Raw genomic sequence first — 22,342 nt, forward strand, 5'->3', positions numbered from 1 at the left:
AGCAGGGCTCCAGCGCTACATGAAGGGATGTCTGGGAAACCTCAGGGATGAAGTTTGTGTCCCATATTTGGATAATGTACTCAACCTCAGCTCTAGCTTCAAGCAACACATCCAAAATGTGAGGAGAGTGCTACAGCGACAAAGAAAATGTGGTATCAAACTGAGGCCACAGAAGTGTGATTTTTCAAACGTGAAGTCTACTATGTGGGGCGGGTAGTTTCTTCAGAGGGACACAAGATGAACCCCAAAGAAGCTGAAGCTGAAACATGAGAGATCATCGACCGTGAGAGAGTGAGAAAGTTGTTGGGTTTCCTTAGACCAGGGGTGCCCAATCCCAGTCCTCGAGAGCTACCGTCCTGCAGCTTTTAGATGGATCCTTGTTCCGACACACCTGAATCAAATGAATGGCTTGTTATCAGGCATTTGCCAAACTTGATGGCATGCTGAAGAGGCAATCAAACCATTTGATTCAGCTATGTTGGAGTAGGGATGCATCTAAAAGCTGCAGGACAGTAGCTCTCGAGGACTGGGATTGGGCACCCCTGCCTTAGACCCTATATACAAGACTTCTCGAGGACAGCCGAACCCGTCTATGAACTCTTAGCAAAGCCTAAGTCTGAACAGAAGCAGAGTGAAAAGAGTAAGGGGTGTCACCGCAAATCTGCTCAGCTGCCACCACCCCATCCATGGCAATTCACCAAGAGACACTCAACAAAATAGTAAACCAGCTGACAAATCCACCAGTCAGAGAGAAACCATTTGTTCTTCATGTAGATGCCTCTGAGGATGGCTCGGGTGCAGTCTTGTACCGGCATCAACGGGCTGCTCTGAGAGTCATAGGCTATGGATCGCAGACGCTGACAGCTGCAGAAAAACACTACAAGCTACATTCTGCCAACCTAGAATTCCTGGCACTGACATGGGCCATAACAGAACACTTTCGTGAATATCTGTTTCATGCACCTCATTTTACTGTGTACAGTGACAATAATCCTTTAACATATGTCATGAAGTCAGTAAAACTTAATGCAGCTGGACACCGCTGGGTGGCACAGTTGGCAGATTATCGGTTCACCCTCAAGTACAGTCCTGGATCAGCAAATCGAGATTTCTTATCAAGAAGAGGAAAGCCCATTCATGCAGGAATGCAGAGGAATGCCAGCAGGATGCCATATTGGGAAAGCTCTATAGAGAGAGAAAACAGGAGAGGTGAGCTGGGTCTCAGCTGTCACCTGTAATGTCGACGCATTGCCAGAAGGATGCATCATCTCAGAAACAATTCAGCCTTTTGCAGTTGACGACATCAGAGATGCCCAGAATGCAGATGTAGCCATAAATCGAATGTTGTCCCTGAAAAGATCATAAAGACAAGATGGTGGAGAGTGAGGCAGTCAGGTACCTTCTCTGGCAGTGGCCCCATTTGTAGATTGATGGAGATTGCATTTGAGGCGAGAGACCACACAGAGACAGCAGTTAGTTCCTGACACCATGGTCTACAAACACCTAAACAAGGAGATGGGACATTTAGAGGCAGACAGGATGGTCACTCTCACCAGGGAGCGCTTCTTCTGGTCTAAAATGAGGCAGGAAGTGGAACACTATGTCACTCAGGTGTGTCGCTGTATAAAGAAGAAGACGCCTAACAGAATAACCAGAACACCAATTCAGAGCACTGAGACCTCTGCACAATTTTAGATGATGTCCATTGACTGTTTGCATTTGGATAAATGCAAAGGAGGTGAGGAATACATACTCGGAGTCGTGGATCATTTCACCAAATACGCTCGGGCATACGCAACAAAGGACAAGTCTGGAAAGACTGGGGCAAAGAAGCTCTTTGATGACTTTATCATGAACTTTGGTTTCCCATCCAAAATACAGCATGACCAGGGGAAAGAGTTTGAGAACAACCTTTTCCGCAAGCTCCAAGACTACTGCAACATCAGCCATTCTCGTACCTCCCTGTACCACCCACCGGCCAATCCTGCAGAGCGCTTCAACAGGACACTGCTAGGTATGCTGCGGACACTTCACGAGTCTCAGAAGTTATGGAGAGAAGTTATGTAAAAGGCCTATGCAATTGTGAGGCAGAATATGAGAAGGAGTGCAAGAAGAGCACAGAAAAACCAACGCGCATGGAGCTCTGTGCTTCAGCCAGGTGACCATGCCTTGGTGAGAAACCTCACACCCAAATCTCGGGAAACTGCGCAGCTATTCGGAGGACATGATTCATGTCATCAGCGAAAAGAAAGGTCCTGATAGTCCAGTGTGCCATAGCGGGGGACAGGAAGAAGACGAGTGTTACACTGTAGCTTACTTCTGCCGTGTCCTTACCTGGCTGACGAGTCTGGGTGTGTGAACACAGCCTGAAAGAGAAAAGCAGTGGAAACAAACAGAGACGGTCAACAAGAAGACATCGTCAGACCGAGCCTGATACTGACCACACGGACACAGGAAGTTCTTGTCATGGTCCTGAGTCCGTGGACTCAGTGATTTTGGGTTTGGTGTATTTATTGTTATTATTATTCTCATTATTATTTGTGGACTGTTTTAGGATGATTTGTGTTTTGGGATTTTTGGATTCTGGGTTTCTGGGTTGGTGCTCCCTGGTGTTAGTGTTCCTCTGTCTCGTCAGGTTCATCAGGTCCAGCTGTGTCTCCCACCTGTGTGTGATTTCCCAGTGTCCCTCTGTGTATTTATAGTGTGTGTCTGCCTGTGTTCCTCGTTGCGTCGTCTGTGTTACTCTGCATTACTCTGTATTCATCTCCTGAACCTCTCTGTGAATCCACTGTGTGCTCTCCCTGCTGTCCTCCCTTCGTGTTCAGGTTTGCCGTTCTATAGTTTAGTTTCTCCCAGTTTAGTTTATCCTAAGTTCTGTTTTTGCCATCCCCACTTTGTGTTCTGTCATTTATAATAAACCACCCTCACATCTCAGTAAGTGCTGCATTCGAGTCCACACATCACACGGCTGCTGCCCCAGCCGTGACAGTTTCAGTGTTGTGTCCCCGTGCCTCATCATGCCTGCATTGTCCCAGCTGTGTCTCCCTCCTGTCTCGCATTCCCTAATAACGCCAGTATGTATTCAAGCCCTGTGTTATTCCCTGCCAGTTGTTGCGTCCTCCGCATTAGTTGTGTGTTCCTCGGCCGTCATGTTTTGTCAGGTTATGTCAGGTTATGTCATGAACTCCCAGTTTAGCTCATCCTTCCGAGTTTGAATGTTGGTTTTGTTTCTAGTGCTCCCATCTCCCATCTCCCATCTCTGAGTCCCGCGTTTGGGTCCAACCTCTGCCTGCCACACAGCTCACCGTGACAACACCACTGTTGCTTGGGAAGCTTTCACACAAGAATTTCACCCACATGTGCTGTACCAGTGTACCAGTAATGTGATGTGATGATTTGATTTGAACTTACTGAACACAGTCTGGGCAAACACTTACCTCCTACGACAAGGCATTAAGAATGCACACAGCTGTTGTGTGTGTGATGATACGAACATATGCTGCGGGGTTGCCCTCTGCTGTCTGCATGGTCCCACACACACCTATGGGTAACCAAATGCAACCACCACACTGACAAATTTAAATAATAACAGGAAAAAAATAGACTGTCTCTTACGTTTGTAGTGTAACAACTAGCAACTTACTCACCCTGGAGAGTAAGTCACAGGACCCTCTGCAGTTTGCATACCAGCCCCACCTGGGGGTGGACGATGCAGTGATACATGTGCTGCAGAGAGCGTATTCCTCGACCCAACACCACAGTTCAGATAATGTTCTTGGACTTCTCTAGCGCCTTTAACTCGATCCAGCCCGTGCTGCTGAGGGAGAAGTTGGAGTCCATGCAGGTGGAGGCTCCACTGGTCCAGTGCATCAGCGACTACCAGATAGGCAGACCACAGTTTGTGAGACTGCAGAGCTGTGTGTCAGAGAGTCTGAACAGCAACATAGGAACACCCAGGGAACTGTGCTGTCCCCTCTCCTCTTCACCATCCATACGGCCGACTTCAAGCACATCACAGAAACTTGTCTCCTCCAGGAATCCTCTGATGACACGGCCATTATTGGAAGTGTGGACACGGGAAGAGGAGTACAGAGGACGGACTGATCTCTTTATGAGGTGGTGTGAGGTGACCCACCTGCAGCTGAATGTGGCCAAAACAAAGGAGCTGGTGGTGGACTTTGGCAGAAACAGGTCCCCAGCCTCTCCTGTCTGCATTAGTGGGACTGATGTGGAAATAGTCACATCCTACAAGTATCTGGGAGTTCAACTGGATCACAAGCTGGAGTGGTCTGCCGACACGGACGCTGCCTCCAAAAAGGGTCTGAGCCGGCTTTACTTTCTACGAAGGCTCAGATCCTTCAGTGTCTGCAGCAGCTGCTCCATATGTTCTATCAGCCTGTTGTTGGCAGCACCATCGTCTTTGCTGTGGCGTGCTGGGGTGCAGGCGTCAAAGCAAAGGACGCAAACAGACTGAACATCAGGAGGGCCGAGGCTGTTGTTGGCATGAAGCTTGCTGTGTGTTTGTGTGTGTGTGGTATGTGTATGTGTCTGTGCTGTATGTTTATGTGATAAATTCCAGCACTGAAGGCAAAGCAGACATAACAAGTACAGACAAAGAAGAGAAGAGACGTGAAAAGTGAAGAGAAGTAAAACCGTGCAGCCACCAAATAACCATTCCAGAGTGACCTGCAAATAACAAATTATTCCTCACTGAGGTTGATCCACAGGAACCTGAAACCACTGACTCTCTCCACCTCTGTCCCATCAAACTGCTGGGTGTGCCCTCCACCCTGGAGTTCCTGTAGTCCACGATAAGCTTCTTGGTCTTTGTAGCAGGTCAGGTCTCAAATTGTTCATTACAATCCTCTCAGGTCTTACAGTGCACCTGTCCCCAAAGGTGGGAACAAACCAGGTGCTTGTCTCGTACCTGTACAGCCTCAGCTCCATCAGTGACCTGCATTATCAGCTCCTTTGCCCTTTAAATTTTCAACATCCACACCTGAGAGATGCTGAAACGCTCAGGGTCACAGCCTCGCACTCTCATCAGCCCCTCAGATTTATCAGCCACAACCTCCAACCTCCCCTTCTCCCTGACCTGAGATTGCAAACTGCTCCTCCCTCTGGCCATGTGGTGGTACACCAATCACACACTGTCCCCTCAGCAACTCCCGATCAGTGTTCCTGTGTTGCAGAAGATGTAAAGTTTTGCCCCCCAGATAATTCAAGCACTATGTTTTGAAATGAACTTTTTTTGTTCTCTTATTTGCAACTTATTTTTTCTCCTTTTTTCTCTGTGTTAAATGGAAGTGTCTTATGTGAGGGAGGAATTAACTTCAGGTTTATTTGATCTATCTATCTATCTATCTATCTATCTATCTATCTATCTATCTATCTATCTATCTATCTATCTACATAGATAGATAGATAGATAGATAGATAGATAGATAGATAGATAGATAGATAGATAGCTGAATGACTCAACCAAACAGCCCATGTAAATAAATGATTACCCTTGACTTGAATAATAAACTTAGGACAAAAAATAAAGAGTAGGGTTGAGTATGTGGGTTGAAAACTTGCCAAATCTTCTCTGCCAGTGTCAAACAGCTGATTCTGCTGCTGACTCTTTTTTTGAGCTTCTGGAAGCCCATCAGCTTGAGTGCACTGGTTCTGCCAGAGTGACCAACACAACCACACTGGTTGACTTACAATCCCACAAATGCAGGTTGAAGAATCGGTAAATAGACTGGTTCTTATATAGAGCATACCACATTCACCCATTTACACCCATTACTAATAACCCTCTATGGCATGGTGTTGCCTCAGGAATTAAACCAGTTTTGTTGTGATTACACTCTCCCTTAATTTAAAAAAGACGTATTTACTTATTTTGTGACACAACACACTTCAGTTTTCAGTAAAATGATGAGAAGCACAGAGTTTGACCTTTGACTCGGGGGTGGAGCAATCCTCTCAGATGTCAAATCTGCATGACAGAGTGCTAGCTAATGCTGAGACTAATATCAATTTTATGCACGTTTAAATTGAAATAAGCATATATTTAAAATATGTGCATGTTTAAGAGCATTGAAGAAGTATTTTTAGTTGTTTATAGACAGATTTTGGTTCGTTGTCTCAGGGCAACACTGTGTAGTTGGGCCAGTTTTCTTCAGGCAATAATGGCAATGCAGCAGTTCAAAGTTCTGGTTCTTGGGACTGCTTGCTTTAGATTTTTTAGGTAGGGGTGTTTCCCCACTCCAAAACACCTGAATTAAATGATCAGTCTGTTATCGGACAGCTGCAGCACATCCAGCTGGTCATTTGAATCAGAGGTGTTGGAGCAGCAGCACTGAGTGATGGGATGTGTAAGCTATCAAATCATGTACTAAAATGAGTGTGTACAAATGTGGAAGAATTGAGGACAAGAACATTTTATGCGAGTTTTATGGCAGTTAGTGTGTGTGCGTGTGTGTGTGTGATATTAGCTTGGAAAGGACTTCAGAATTCATAATATTCCACACATATTGCACATAACCCATGCACAGCCAAGACACACAAAAAACACAGTTATTTGTGATTCGTTACTTCGGGGAGGCTACAATCACTCCCAAATCGTTCAGAAAATTCATAAAAATGATCTACTGAACTACTACAAAATTTGTGTTTCAAAACTGCTAATTTCAAGTGAACTAGTCATGAACAAAGATTTACTATAGTATAATTATATGTGAGTCATTTTTATATGTATTATTCAAGTATAATTATTTGTTAACAAGGTAATAGTAATTATTTAGAATAGTTAGCCCACATATATATGTGGCACTAAGAGTCTTAAGTTGAAAATGTACCCGGAAGAATGTTTTCACACTTATTAAAGCGTAGCTCCGTAGCGACGTCTGTCACCACTGTACCTGGATGAGACAGTCCTGCATCCAGCTGTATTCTTACGTATTGTTTTAAAGCGTATCGCAAGACTCGACACGATCATCTGACAACTGAAAATTACGCCTAGCCCTTAATCGTAAAGGTTGGCAAATCAAAGCCAATTGACCCACGAAACTGCGTTGCTGTCTGTTGCTAAGAAGAGGGGCGCTCGCCGCATCTGTTGCCGGGGTGAATTGATTAAAATGTTAGCATCCAGCTAGGTAGCAATATTTCTAGATCTCAGGCGCAACAACGAGGTTTAAATCGAGAATGAATCATGTCATCTATTGCTTCTGGTAGACAGCACTCGAGATGAATCAACACTAATTTTCGCGTTCGGTTTCGGGGCTCTACATTACGCCCGAACAGGAAGACGGACCTTAAAATGTAGAAATTGGGTACATGTAAGGTTAAAGAGCTAACTGCAGCTAGCAGACTAGCTTCATGAAATACAACTATAATCTATGCGGCTACCGCAAAACGTAGCTGCACTGCTAGCCAACATGGACTGTTTGTTTTCCGTGAAGCCTGACGTTGTTAGAGATGAATAAAACGATTGTAGTGTATTCGACCGAGAGCTAGAAGGCCGATGCGACAATGGAGTCTTTCCTGCAGATAGCTCCCCATTCTTTGGCTATAGTGCTATCCAGGGTCGGGGCTGGGGAGGCGTTAGGGGGCAGGGTGTCTGAAAGCGAGGAGTTCCCGAGACACCACACCGGCTATGAGATTTTTGCCGATTTTAAAGCAGAAAATACCCAGCATCATGTATGGAACCAGCGGATTACAGAGGCCGTGTCCGAGACTTTCTTCCTGGGATGGATTGACGAGCATGTGCTATTAATTCAAGGCAAGGAAGACCACCTGGAGGTGCTGAGGGAGGGATGGATGCGGAGGTCTCTTAATCCGCCTCGGGGATTCACCATTAAATACCTCGGTAAGGCCTCTACACCTAGTCTTGTGTACTTATGGTAATGATATCCCATACAATTGTTAAACCTTAATACAGCACCTTGACGCTGAAAGCCATTTTCATGTGCACTGCCTGTTATGTCACTTGGAAATGTTTTTAGTTTGAGCACCAGTGTTTATTTTAAGGGCCGTCATAATTGACAAGTAGCTTATGATTTGTTAAATCTTCTAGGCAGAAAAATGTAAATATCACTTTATATTCGCCTACTACACTTTGTTATTATCTTATTTTGTATATTTTATAATCACGCATCTTCAGGGATAGACAATTTGGCCTAGATAAAATAAGACAGAGTTGAATTATTCTGTTGTTTAGAGCATTTATAATAACTCTTCATACCCATGTTAGAGGACCGGACAGCTCAGACTAAAACAAAAACTGGAGTACTTGTTTTAATGCTGATTTTGGATCAAGGGTACATGTTTCTCACAAGTTTGTTTTTCATTAGTAACTTGATGCTGTAAAACTTAGACAGTACATAATGATTGACAGTTTTAATCAACAGCTGCAGTCAAAGAGAAACTCGGCTGTATCTCTTTGGGAATAGGGTTGGAATAGCAATACTGAAAGCAGATAGGGCTTGTACTTTCCAACCCTGGGTGTCTGTTTCATTCTGAGAAGTCTTCTACAGTAAACTGGACTCAGGGGTAAGTAAATCAGGGGTCACCAACCTTTGTGAAACTGAGAGCTACTTCTTGGGTACTGATTAATGCGAAGGGCTACCAGTTTGATACTTTACACTTCTGAAATAACAAATTTGCTCAATTTACTTTTAATTATATGTTATTATTAATAATTGATGGTATTCATCTCTGTAAAGACACTGATTCTGTTAATGATTTCTCACAATAATTACAAACAATGCTTTAAGAAGGTAGGAAACAGATACATATATACACTTTCTTTCTATAAATCTCTGCAAGTATTTACATTTTCAAATAATCTGCAACATTTTCACTTGCCACTAACAATGTTGAACAAATCATGCACTGCACCATGTCTGCACAGATTATCAATTATGAAACATACAAAAATCAACTTTCAGATTTTACTGAACTTGTCACAAAATCTGCCGATTTTTTAAAAAAATCAAATGTTACGTTCAATGAACACGTTTGTTTTTCAATAATTAAATTCAGCTTTGCCATGACACTGCCATGTTGCCACTGGGAACCCTGGCATTTCCTGCTGTTCACCAGTGTGTTGCAATCTGGGGTATAACTTGACACTGCAGCTCTCAGTCTTGCAGATGTGCATCAGAGAAGCGTGTTCTGTGCTTGTTCTTGATGAAGTTCATGTCAGAAAAGGCTGATTCACAAAGACAGGTTGAACCATACAGGCTGGCAACCTTCATAGATGCTGTGCATACACCACTGTACTTTTCTGTGTCAACAAGGCACCCAAAGTTTGGCTTTGAGGTGGAGGTCATTTTGCTGTGTTCTAATTTCGATTTCCACCTGTCCAGCATAAAGCTGAACATTGCACTTAGTTGCTCAGCAATGCATGCTGTGTCCACGTTCATGAAGGGATTGGAAATGAATGATCAAGGTCTTAAGAGTACTTTTCTGCAACTTTGTCAAAAGTCTCAGATGCAGAAGCATTGTCTTTCAGCACCATCTGCACAGAGGGAAAGTGCATTTCTCTGTAAATGCACAGAGAAGATGCTCATCTGGGCTTTAAAAGCATTTAAAACACTTATCATGTCAGCAACAGTCTTACCTTTGCCTTGCAGCTTACAGTTGAAATGGTTCAGTTTCCCAGTAATGTCCGTCAAAAATGCAAGGTCAAGTATCCACTCAGTGTCCTCCAGCAGCGTTGTGTCTTCGCCTTGGATTGCATGAACTCCCTGATTTCACCCAAAAGTGACAAAAAACAAAGCAAATTCCGTCCCCTGCTGAGCCATCGGATTTAGTAGCAGGTCACCACAGTCAGCTGACAGCTCCTTCAATAGCACCTTGAATGCTCTGTGCTGTTTAGCTCTGGAGCGAATGCTGTTTATGATCTTCACGATGGGAGTCATGATGTACCTGAAGCCGATCACCTTTGCATGTAACGCCTGTTGGTGATTGATGCAGTGGTAATGCATGAAGTTTGGGAACTCTGTGTCACCTTTACAGTGAGTGATGACTCCTGTATGTTACCATGAGACAGCCAGGCTTTTCCAACTGGCCCCTCTCATCTCGAGGCAAAAATTTCTGGCACAACTTCACCTACTTCCAAGGTGCATGGAGAGGATGAAAGAATTCACAATGCAGGAACTCCAGCAACACTTGAGGGAAGATGAGATTTCACAGAGATTTCTCCATTCTCACAGACTTTTGATGATTTTAAGTAGTATAAATAAAATAATTACATTTTTAAAATCGTCTCAATGTTGAGAAGACTTACATTTGAAATTTTTCTTTGTTATATTGTAAATATGGATTTATGAGATTTGTGCTTAATTTATACATAGCATCCCAGCTTTTTTGCAGTTGGGGTTGGACTATGAAATCTCAGTCTGCAAACTCCTCTACCACAGTTAGGAGTACAGCAACTAAACTTGGTACACATATACACATACGCCCCTGACGTTACTTATCTACATCACAAACAGTGGATTAGGAAAGTATTCACAGCATGTGTGTGTGTATATATATATATATATATACATATATACACACACACACACACACACACACACACACACATATATATATATATATGTGTATGTATACTAACATACATATCAAACCTCGGATACAGGAGGAACAATGTAGTTTTGTCCTGGTCGTGAAACACTAGACCAGCTCTTTATCCTCTTAAGGATATTCGAGGGTGCATGGGAGTTTGCCCAACCAGTCTACATGTGTTTTGTGGACTTGGAGAAGGCATTCAACCATGTCCCTTGGGGTGTCCTGTGGGAGGTGCATCGGGAGTATGGGGTGTTTGGCCCATTGCTACGGGCCATTCAATCCTTATACAACCGTTGCAAGAGCTTGGTCCGCATAGCCGACAATAAGTCGGACTCGTTCCTGGTGGGTGATGGACTCTGCCAAGGCTGCCCTTTGTCACCGATTCTGTTCGTAATTTTTATGGACAGAATCCTGCCCCAAGTGGAGGAGTTTAAGTATCTCGGGGTCTTGTTCACGAGTGACGGGAGAAGGGAGCGGGAGATCGACAGACGGATTGGTGGTGTGGCTGCAGTGATGCGGGTGCTGCACCGGTCTGTTGTGGTGAAGAGAGAGCTGAGTGTAAAAGCGAAGCTCTCTGTGTGTGGTCTGCGGTGCCGTGCAGGGAGGGGCGGACGCACCTGCATGACATCCTTAATCACGCCCGCCGAGTTAAAAACACGGGGACTCAGGGGTTGGTGTGTGTTGTGGTGTGATGTGATTTGAATAAAATGGCTCTAAATGATGATCTGTGGTCCTGCCGTGCCTTATTCACACCACACTGGTGCCGAAACCCAGGAGGCGACATGGCGGGTCCTTACCGGAGCCAGGGAAGGGAGGAGCTGGCCCAGAGGGTGGCCAAAATGGCGGCCGCCCAGTGGGAGCAGGTGGCAGAGGTGCTTCGCCAGCAGGAAGAGCTGCGGGACGAGACCGAGCGCCACCTGGAAAGGATTGGGGAGCTGGCGGTGCTGCTCTGGGCCTGGGCGCCACCCCCACAGGTGTGTCCTGAGGGCAGTGAAGCGGTGGAGGAGCCGCGTGAGGCACCTCAGCAGCGGGAGGTGGCAGACGAGGCGCGCGGGGATCTGCGCCTGCTGAAGGAGGGGGAACAGCCGGGTGAAGGGCTGCTCCTGCCGGGAGCGGTGGAGGAGCCGCTCCAACCGGAGACGGCGGACGAGGCGCGTGAGGGTCTGCGCCGGCCGGAGGAAGAGGAGCCGCGCGAGGGGCTGCTCGAGCCGGGAGCGGCGGTGGTGACGGAGGAGCCGTGCGATGGGCTGCTCCAGCTGGGAGCGCTGGCGGTGACAGTGACGGAGGAGCTGTGCAAGGAGACAGAGGTCCCCGTGCCAGGGGAACCTGCTCGATTGGAGCTGGCCATCGAGGCGTGCGCCATGCTTGAGATCGGCGTGCTCGCCAGACCGGCCTCACCGCCACCAGAGGCCGGTGCACGCCGGACATCTGCCCAGCCGCCTGTGACCTGGGACTCACGACCGTGCCGGCCGCGCCGCGTCCACCTGCCACGCGGCCGACCTCCGAACCAGCTTCGCCGGTGTTCTGGGAATCCATCCTACCTGACAAACTATCCTACCCGTTGTTTCTGCGCATGCGCACAACACGAAATTAACTGGCGAGCCGTACTACCTTTGTGAATATTAGCCAGAAAAATACTCTGACGGGTAAAATGAAGTGCCAAACCATCCTACCTTTGTGAATGTTACCTACAAGCATACTTTAACGGGTAAAATGAAGTGGCAAACCGTCCTGCCTTCATAATTATGAGCTACAAGCATACTCTGATGGGCAAAGTTAAGTGGCAAACTGTCATACCTACTTAAATTTCTGCTGGACTTACTCTGTGACAGCAGAAATGTGCATAAACTACTTACGGTAGGACGTTTGGCCAAAGTAGGATGGTTTGTCAGAACACCGGCGCCGCTGGATTCGCAGGCGGCCACCTGGACTCGCACCTCCAACGTGCGAGTCCAGGTGGCAACGGTCCGGGCTGATTCCCCCTCCCACTCGCGGTGGGGGAGTAGGTTTGGCCGGATGGTTCCCCGGCCTCAATCGGGCGATGGGGGTATGTGGTGGGGCGTGGTCTGTGGTGGTCGGCATCCTTAATCACGTCCGCCGAGTTAAAAACACGGGGACTCAGGGGTTGGTGTGTGTTGTGGTGTGATGTGATTTGAATAAAATGGCTCTAAATGACGATCTTTGGTCCCGCCGTGCCTTATTCACACCACACTCTCAATTTACTGGTCGATCTACGTCCCTACCCTCACCTATGACCGAAAGAACGAGATCGTGGATACAAGCAGCGGAAATGAGCTTACTCCGAAGGGTGGCTGGCCTGTCCCTTAGAGATAGGGTGAGAAGTTCAGGCATCTGGAAAGGGCTCAGAGTAGAGCTGCTGCTCCTCCACATCGAATGGAGCCAGCTGAGGTCGTTCGGGCATCTGACAAGGATGCCTCCTGGGTAGTGCTGGGCGATATGACGATATATATCGTGTGGACAATAGAAAAGTGTCTATCGTGCCATTTGTCTTCTATCGTTTCTATTGTTTCTAACCCTAATTTTATAAATTGTTACATAAAATATATCATTAACCCTTTACAACCGGTCGGAGCAGGCACACTCCGTTTTGCCTAACTATTTTTAAATCCCTGTAGAACTGGAACCACGTAAGGTAGCGCAATAATTTTTTTTTTTGCATGTGAAACCGGAGGAGTTGTACTTACATCTTATTCCATTAGCTTGCCCTAGGTCACGGTTTCCTTCCACATAAAGCTTTGCAAAAATTGCATAAAAAGCACTTCCAGTAACAAAAACATAATATTCCAGACTTGCAGCAACAAAAACAATATTCCAGAAACAGGCTTTGTCGATCTGATCAGCTGTTCATAACACTTCCTACGTTGGAATATAAGTCAGCGCGAACTATCGCATGTCCGCCATTACCTGTCCGAAACCGGAAGTGACGTCATTTTCGCGGAAAATGTAGGTTGTTTTTTTTTACCTTCAAAGTAGGGCTGCACGATTAATCGTTAGAAAATCGCGATCTCGATTCATACTTATGTGCGATCTCATTTCCAAATGACAACGATTTCAAAAAAAAAAAAAAAAAAAAGACGACGACGATTGTACCGCATTTTGATCCGGGACTTAATCTGCATGAAAACAAGCGCTCACTCTTCCTGCTCAACAAATGACAAGGGCGGAGCCTTATACCACGTGATACAGAAGCTGTGCCGTGATGCTCAAATTGGCAGGGAAAAACAACGGAGAACACGTCAGGGGTGACGAGAAAGTGACAGGAGAAAATCCCTCCCGGTCAACGACCCAAACATCAATAACGGGAACCTTATACAGCGCTTCCCTATACACGTCGAACTCCCGCAGGCACAAAGAAATTACGGAGGCTATTACTTATCACCTGACCAAAGATATATCAACACTGTGCAAAACGAGGGATTTAGGAAAATGATCAACACCCTAGACAAACGCTACACAGTGCCGTCCCGCAACTATTTTTCTATTGTTGCACTACCTGCTCTGTACACGCAGTGTCGAGCAACGGTGGAGACGGAATTTCAAGCAGTACAACATTTTGCGGCAACCACAAAATGTGAGGCATTTATTGTTTTTATGTGTATTTATTGTTTGTTGTTCAGTTTCAACTGTTACGAAGTTGATGTGCAGTTAATAAGTGCAATAAATATATATAATATATGGAAAAATATATAAATAAAGAAAATCGTGAGAGAATCGTGATCTCAATTCTAAGCAAAAAAATCGTGATTCTCATTTTATGCAAAATCGTGCAGCCCTACTTCAAAGCCTATGTTGGTGTTTTTAAAAGTCATGTTTGACTTTATGCTTTTCTGTATCCTTTCTGGGATGCTTAGAAGTCAAATTACACTGTTGGAAATAGTTTATTTTGATGCACATGCTGTTTTTTTTGCAAATTTGCATTATAATATTTATTTTCATTTTTCCTGTAGTATATAAAAATTAGTGTATCTCAAACATAAAACTATGAACACACTCAAATTAAATTTCTCGTGGTTGGAAACTATTTTGTGCAACTTTTTGTATTTACAGTTTTGAGGGATAAGCCTCTTAAATTTCTCTAACTAGAAATATATGTTACCGTAAAAAAACAAAAAAAACAATTTTCAATTTTTTTGTAGTTTATTGCACTTTTTTGCAATTTATGTAGTTACTATGGACTTAATGCATACATATTATTAAAATTTGGGCTATAACGGTTGTATTGATGTATAGCAACTTGAAATGCTCCCACAAATGGCACTACAGCATGTAAAATGTAAAGATAAGCTCTGGCGGACTTGGTTCTATGGTAGATCTTAAAGGGTTAAATAGCCTGTGACAAATATATTAGTGTTGTCTTCTCACTATACATACTCTGAACTTTATGCAAGAGAAAATAAAGTATAAAAAAAATGATATTTTTCGCTAAGAAACTCCGTCTTGTGGTTTTGCGACATGGTGCTGCTTTACGTGCACCCGGATTTGCGACATGCTTTACGGTAACTCAAATCAAAGACTGCACCCTCTCCACTCGCTGTTTACAGACTGCATACTTTCCAGATGACCACGGGTCAGGTGGTATGTCGTGATATATATCGTTATCGTGATATAAAATAATTCATATCGTGATAAACATTTTTTCCATATCGCCCAGCACTACTCCTGGGTGAGGTGTTCTGGGCATGTCCCACTGGTAGGAGACCCCGTGGCAGACCCAGGACACACTGGGAATTATTATATCTCTGCTGTGACCTTTATCGGCCCCAGATAAGCGGAAAAAGATGGATTGATGGATATATATTTTTTTTTTTTAAATTTTTTTTGTATGTCATTTTGTGCATATATATATACAAAGCCTTTGTTAAAAACTCAGTTGAAACACCTTTGGCAGCAATAATGGTCTCAAGTCTGTACAAGCTTGGAACACCTATTTTTGGGCAGTTTCTCCCATTATTCTTTGCAGAACCTCTCAAGCTCCATCACGTTAGAGGGGCAGTGTCGGTGCACTGACATTTTCAGATCTCTACAGAGAAGTTCAATCAGGTTCAAGTCTGGGCTCTAGCTGGGACAGTCAAGGACATTTACAGAGTGGTCCCAAAGCCACTTCTTTCTTGTCCTCGCTTAGAGTCATTCTGTTCTGTTAGTCTGAGATCCAGAGAGCTCTAGAGCAGATCAAGGATGTTTACATTGGTGCATTCATCTTTCCCCTGACCCTAAATAGTCACCTAGTTCCTGCTAAAAAAAAAGAAGAAAGAAACATCCCCACAGCATGGTACTGCCACCACCATGATCCAAAATGCTGCAGCAAGAATATCTGCAGGGACTAAAAATAAAGAGCACATTTCTCCCGTATTGGCTTCTCTTCATTGGTTCCCTGTTAAATCCAGAATTGAATTAATCCTTCTTCTAACATACAATGTCTAGAAAAATCAGGTGCCATCCTATCTTAAAGACATCATTAGAGCACTTCGCTCTCACACTGCAGGCTTACTTGTTGTTCCTGGAGTATTTAAAAGTAGAATGGGAGGCAGAGCCTTCAGTTTTCAGGCCTCTCTTCTGTGGAACCAGCTTCCAGTTTGGATTCAGGAGACAGACACTGTCTCTACTTGTTTCCTTTTTCTTAAAGCATATAGTTGGGGCTGGATCAGGTGATCCTGAAGCCTCCCTTAGTTATGCTGCAATACGTCTAGGCTGCTGAGGGCTTCCCATGATGCACCGAGTGTTTCTCTTTCTTATACACTACTATGCATTCAATCATTAGTTGTTATTATTCTCTGGCTCTCTTACACAACGTGTCTTCATCATGTCTTCCTCTCCTCTCAACCAAGTGATCGTGGCCCCGCCCCTCCCTGAGCCTGGTTCTGCCGGAGGTTTCTTCCTGTTCAGAGGGAGATTTTCCTTCCCACTGTTGCCAAAGCGCTTGCTCAAAGAGGGTCATATGATTGTTTTAGTTTTCTCTGTTGTATTACTGTACTGTCTACCTGTCAGTATAAAGCTCCTTGAGGTGACTGCTGTTGTGATTTGGTGATGTATAAATAACATTGAATTGAACTGAACTGAACTGAACAGGGTCCAGTAACCATCATGGTGGCAGACGTTCAAAAAGAGTCTTAATTATGAAAAGTTGATTCACACCCTGGGGCTAAAGAAGCTAATGGCACACCACGAGTGCCCAAATCAACCAGCTGCTAACCCAGAATCCCATCTCTGTCCCATTCAACTACTGTTGCTTAGCACTACATAGAAGCTCTTGTCAGGTATTATAGCAACTAAGATGAAAAGGTGCATAGCTTGATATATATGAGTAGGGCCCCAAAAAGAAATGGGTAAAAATGCCAGAGGAGCAAAACACCAACCCCTGGTAGATGGAGTGTTCACTCAGGGCTGTAAGACCAAACTGACCAACCTGTGCACCACCTGGATTGACTACAAGAAAGCCTGTGACTCAGTACTTCACACATGGATCCTGGAATGCCTAGACCTGTACAAGATCAACAGGATCCTAAGAGCCTGTAACACCGACTGGCAGAAGAAGTGGCTGATATCAAGAAATCCTACCAATGGCTGGACTGAAAGAGAGTACATGGCATGGCAGCACAGGAACAAGCTATAAGCACAAGATTGATAGAGGCTGGGGTCTACCACATTAGACAAGCCCCAAGGTGATGGTTCTGCAAAGATGCCTTTTAGCCCCTCCAGCACATAACAGCAGGGTGCAAGATGCTAGCAGGCAGGGTGTACATGGAACGCCATAACGAAGTAGCTGGCATAATATACAGGAACATCTGTGCCAGGTATGGCCTGGAAGTCCCACGGTTAAAATTCAAAATGCTCCATAGGGTGGTTGGGAATGACCAAATTAAGATCCTGTGGGACGTCCAGATACAGACGGACAAACTGGCAATGGCTGTCCAAGTGGACATAGTAGTGGTGGGAAAACAGGGAAAGAAGGCCATAGTGGTAGATGTACCTATACCAAGAGACAGCAACATCAGCAAGAAAGAACATGAAAAGCTTGAAGAATGCCAAAGGCAACAAGGCCTGAACATGTGGAGGGTGAAGGCAACAGCGGTCCCCGTGGTAATTCAGTTTAATTCAACTCAGTATTATTTATATAGCACTAAATCACAACAATTGCTTCAAGGTGCTTTATGTTGTATAGTAAAGACACTACAATAATACTGAACAAAAACAGAGAAAAGCCCAACAATCATATGACACCCTATAAGCAAGTGCTTTGGCAACAGTGGGTAAAAGTAAAATTCCCTTTGAACAGGAAAAACCCTGTGAGAGTGGGGTAGCCATCCACAGGAACAGCTTGGTGGTGATGGGAGGAAGACGTGACGAGGACATGTTGTGGAAGAGAGCTAGAGATAAATTATAAGTAATACTTAAATGCAGAGTGGTGCGTAAACACACAGTGAGTGAAAAAGAAACACTCTGTAAATCATAACTGAGGATTCAGGGTCACAGGTCAAAGGAACATTTTAAGATTACTTTAAAAGTAGAGAGGGTGTCTGTCTCCTGAATCCAAACTGGCAACAGTGTGATCTGCTGTTCTTTTTAATTGTGAGTAACTGTAACACAAAAACTAGATAAAGTTGGTCTACATTCAGTTTGTGAACAGATGATGTGTGGAGAAAATGTGTGAAGCTTACTTTCCTCCAGTATCTCAACCTGAACTTGATTATGCTGATCAAGGAGGGACAAAAATGGCATCCAATACATTTTAAACACGAGCTCATCAGTACAAAGCTTTGCTTTAATTTTTTGAGCTTTGCGTTTAGAAATCGACTGAGTAGTCTACCACTAATCTCTCTAAGAGATTTAGGTTTTTGGAGGCATCTTCTGGCTAACAGTTGTTGTGAAACACTTTTTTAAACTGTTGAATAAAATGTGGATTAATAAAAGGACTGAGTTGAATTGATTCCTGAGTTTGCACTGTAGCCTGAGGAGGAGCTGATGTAGATGAAACTGAAAGAAGGAGATGGTGCTTGACTGAATCTTTCACTTAGAACAGTGGTTCCCAAACTTTTTTTGCTGGGCCCCCCTTTGTTTTACAAGAAAAATGTTCGCGCCCCCCCCCCGCGTGCACGCGCACGCACGCACACATCCTCCAACCACACACACCCATATTTTGCTCAATTGCGGTTTATTTCACACCTCAAACATTTAGTAAACAATTAAGCAAATACAAGTAATCTGCAATAAATTACAGGTAGTAATAAAATAAACTACTAACTCTTTTACGCTACATCCACACCTACATGGATATTTTTGAAAACGCAGCTGTTTCGTCCACACGTAAACGACGTTTCGAATCACCGAAAACTGAGATGTTTTTAAAACTCCTTTTTCTGCGTTTACGCGTGGACGAGGAATACAGAGTTCATCACGCAACGTCAAAGGTATGTGCCTTTTTCCACGTCACGCTGTGCGCCACGTTATTGTTTACATGAGATGAATTGCAGAATGGCAGATAGAGACAAAATACTGTTAATCTGACTGTCTGCAGGTTTTACACGCTTACACATACACACGCAGTTACTGTCCCTCCATTTAGAAAGGCAGAGGCGTCACGGTGTGATTATTTTACATGTAGTTGTTTTTTTTTGCTGTGTAATAATATTCAACATTGCTATCAATACATTTTTCACAAAATGCCTCTCTGTGCAAAATGGGTTTAAAAACATAAACAGCTGTGGGATACTGTTTGTCTGTGACGGGGGAACAAATCGTGGCAGGATCAGCCTGATATTATTTGTATCCCACTGTAACTTTACTGTATAAAGTATAGTATAGTATGTATATCTCCAAAATGTCAGGAGTAGTTAGTCATTACAAGAAGTGTTTGTGAACTAAAAATCACGAATGTGGGATACTGTTTGTCCGTGATTTGAAGAGCCCAGCTCTGCTCCCGACGCAGGGAAAACCAATTCTGCAGGGAGACCTACCTCAGCACTTGTGCAGGTGAAACCAAAGAGAAGATATGCTTCACCATATTTTCTAGTCTTTGGCTTAGAATGAAGTTGGTTTGGAAACATATTCAGCGATGCTTCATCTCCTGCTTTGCGTTTCTGTAGGCGCCCCGTGCTAGCAGTGTCCAAGGGTTTTGTTTTTTTTTTCCCCCTTTTCGTCCCGCGCCCCCCCCCCCCAGGGGGCGGGCCCCACACTTTGGGAAGGTCTGACTTAGAATTTGAAATATACCTCCAAGTTTAATCAGCTGAGAGAGCAAAAGACCTGATCATATCTTCATATTCCTGGAACAGTTCTCTGGTCTGTCAGTTCTTCAGTTTGAAAACCAAATGGTGGCGGGTCCCAGGTATTTAACCCTAGAACACTATCGCTGGGTGATTTTCACCCGAGCAAATACATTTACATGATTTCTCTCTCCTGCAGCTGTTAGTGTGTCGAGGAGATTGTGCCTTCACCAGGGAAGTCTCAAATGTCCCAGGAATGGGTGTATCAAAGACCAGCTTTCCAGCGTCATTTTTATTTTTTTTTAGGAATTTTTTGTTCTTGAATTCCAGATTTTTCTGTAATTTTGGAGCATTATTTTAGCATCCCCCCATGACACTTTTTTTCATTTTGTTAGACATGGCACAGTTGAAAGTAAAAGCTGACCACTCTGATTTGTCATGTGTTTGATATATTTTGATGACAAGTACTTTTTGTTGGTCATATTATATCGGGTAAAAATCACCCGGCATTAGTGATTGTGTTACTATTTATAGCGATAGTGTTCTAGGGTTAAACTCGAGTAGGAGTTATCTCTTAAGAGGGTCGTTGACCCACTATTGATTATGTGCCTCACACGAGCCAAGGTGTCAAAAATGGCATGGGTCATTATCAGCAGAGGCTTTGGGTCAGAGACCTTGCCTCATGTGGCCTGTCACATAATAGGATGATGAGATCATCTGATGAACTTGCTATAAAACTATTCAAACTAGTTGCCTCAAAAAAACTAAGTAAAGCTTACTTAAGATGAGTATGTTAGGACAACTTATTCATTGCAAGTATGCAGTACTAATAATAATAATAATAATAATTCATCGGGTAATGTTTATATGTTGATTCATGGTTTTCTTCAGTTTTTGATCCACTGCAGATTATATTTAAGGTTATCTGCTATAAAAAGTCAGGCCAGGAAAATCTCCTTCATGTTTTTCTGTTTTATCTTCAGTTACTTTGACACAAAGGCATCTGCTGTGATGCTCACACCTCTGATGAAGTCTCACAAGTGTCAGTACTGAGAAATGATCAGAATTATAAAATTTCTGACTGAGTCAAAGTTGAATCGCATCGAATCGGAATCCACTCGATTATAGAAATCGGTGACGATACCCAGCCCTGGTGCCAGGGTAGGTCTCCCCGACAGAATTCGTTTCCCCTGCATCATCGGGAGCACACGCTGGGCTGTCCAAATGACAGACAAACAGTATCCCACAGTTTATGTTGTAAACCCATTTTGCACAGAGAGGCATTTTTTGAAAAATGTATTGATAGCAATGTTGAATATTCTTACACATTAAAAAAAACAACTACACGTAAAATAATTACACTATAAAGATGGTTTGTTTTTCTGTTATTTAAAAGAGGTAGTAGTTTATTTTATTGCAACCTGTAATTTATTGCAGTTTACTTTTATTTGTTTAATTGTTTACAGAAGGTTTGAGGTGGAGGGGGGACGAAAGTCTCCTGAAAGCTAAGATGAGGAAAGCTGACGACGCGTGTGCAGCGCTTGGCTTCACTGGCATATTGATGCACTTCAAATGTAGTAGCAGTAGTTTAGAGAGTTGCAGCACTACTACATGCATTTTGAATCTTTTCTGTTACAGACTAAAAACAGTGTTAATAAAGTTATTCTTTATTTTAAGTTGATCTTTATTTATTTCTTTTTTTATTTTCTTTAATGTTAATAAGGATACAATGTTATGCAGAGATGTACTTATACTAACAACTTTATAGACAAATGATACTATTTATAGTTGCAGGGGAGAGTGGGGGTCATGAAATGTTTTCTTCTTCCTAAGGGGGACGTAACAGAAAACAATTGAGAAACACTGATTTAAACTAAGATGTTATGTTTAGTAAGGCTAGCCTGGGCCTTTCTTTGTGGGGTTTGCCTGTCCTGCCAGTGTCTGCTTAGCTTCTTTCCAGGCACTCCCACTTCCTCCCAAATCCAAGGATGTCCAGGTAGTGGGGTTAGGTTGATTATTGATTCTAAATTGACCTTAGGTGTGAGTTTAAATGGTTGTCTCTATCTCTGTGTTAGCCCTGTGACAAACTGACAACCTGGACTGTGCCAGACTGGTGATCTGGACAAGATCCCTGGATGTACCCTGCCCCTCGCCCTATGGTATTTTGTGTAGGTTTCAGCGACGCTGTATAAGTGGAAGAGGATGGGTGGATCTGAGCATCGAAAATTCAGAGTGACCAAAGAGGGCCCAGTGGAGTCAACAAGTTTAAGAAACAGGATGTGGGTAACATATTGGAGCGTGGTTGAGTTCGGGGCTGGGTTTGCGGGTTTCATTTCAGTTAATTTGGACAACAAGGGAGTTGTATTTTCTCTTAGACCTTATTTAGAAATAGTTAAAAAAAAAAAAAGTCATTGCAGTCTTTATCTGAAAAAAACTGGTGTACATGGAGGAGAACAATGCTACTCACTGTATCAAATGTCCTTAACAAATAAGAGAAATCCAGCACAGATCTGACATAGTATAAGACCTTCAGCTGTTCCATCTACAGTTTGTTA

General features: G+C 43.8%; 1 protein-coding gene across 1 annotated transcript in view; it reads left to right on the top strand.

Moving 5' to 3' along the window:
* The first annotated feature begins 6,897 nt into the window (after positions 1-6,897).
* stox2b (storkhead box 2b) overlaps positions 6,898-22,342 on the top strand; it is a 52,239-nt gene continuing 36,794 nt past the window's right edge. Inside the window, exon 1 of the mRNA XM_063498653.1 lies at positions 6,898-7,858. Coding sequence (XP_063354723.1) covers positions 7,522-7,858 — 337 coding nt within the window. The 5' untranslated portion in view covers positions 6,898-7,521. The remainder of the gene's footprint in view (positions 7,859-22,342) is intronic.

Source organism: Pelmatolapia mariae, linkage group LG2, assembly GCF_036321145.2.
Source record: "Pelmatolapia mariae isolate MD_Pm_ZW linkage group LG2, Pm_UMD_F_2, whole genome shotgun sequence".
NCBI lineage: Eukaryota > Metazoa > Chordata > Actinopteri > Cichliformes > Cichlidae > Pelmatolapia > Pelmatolapia mariae.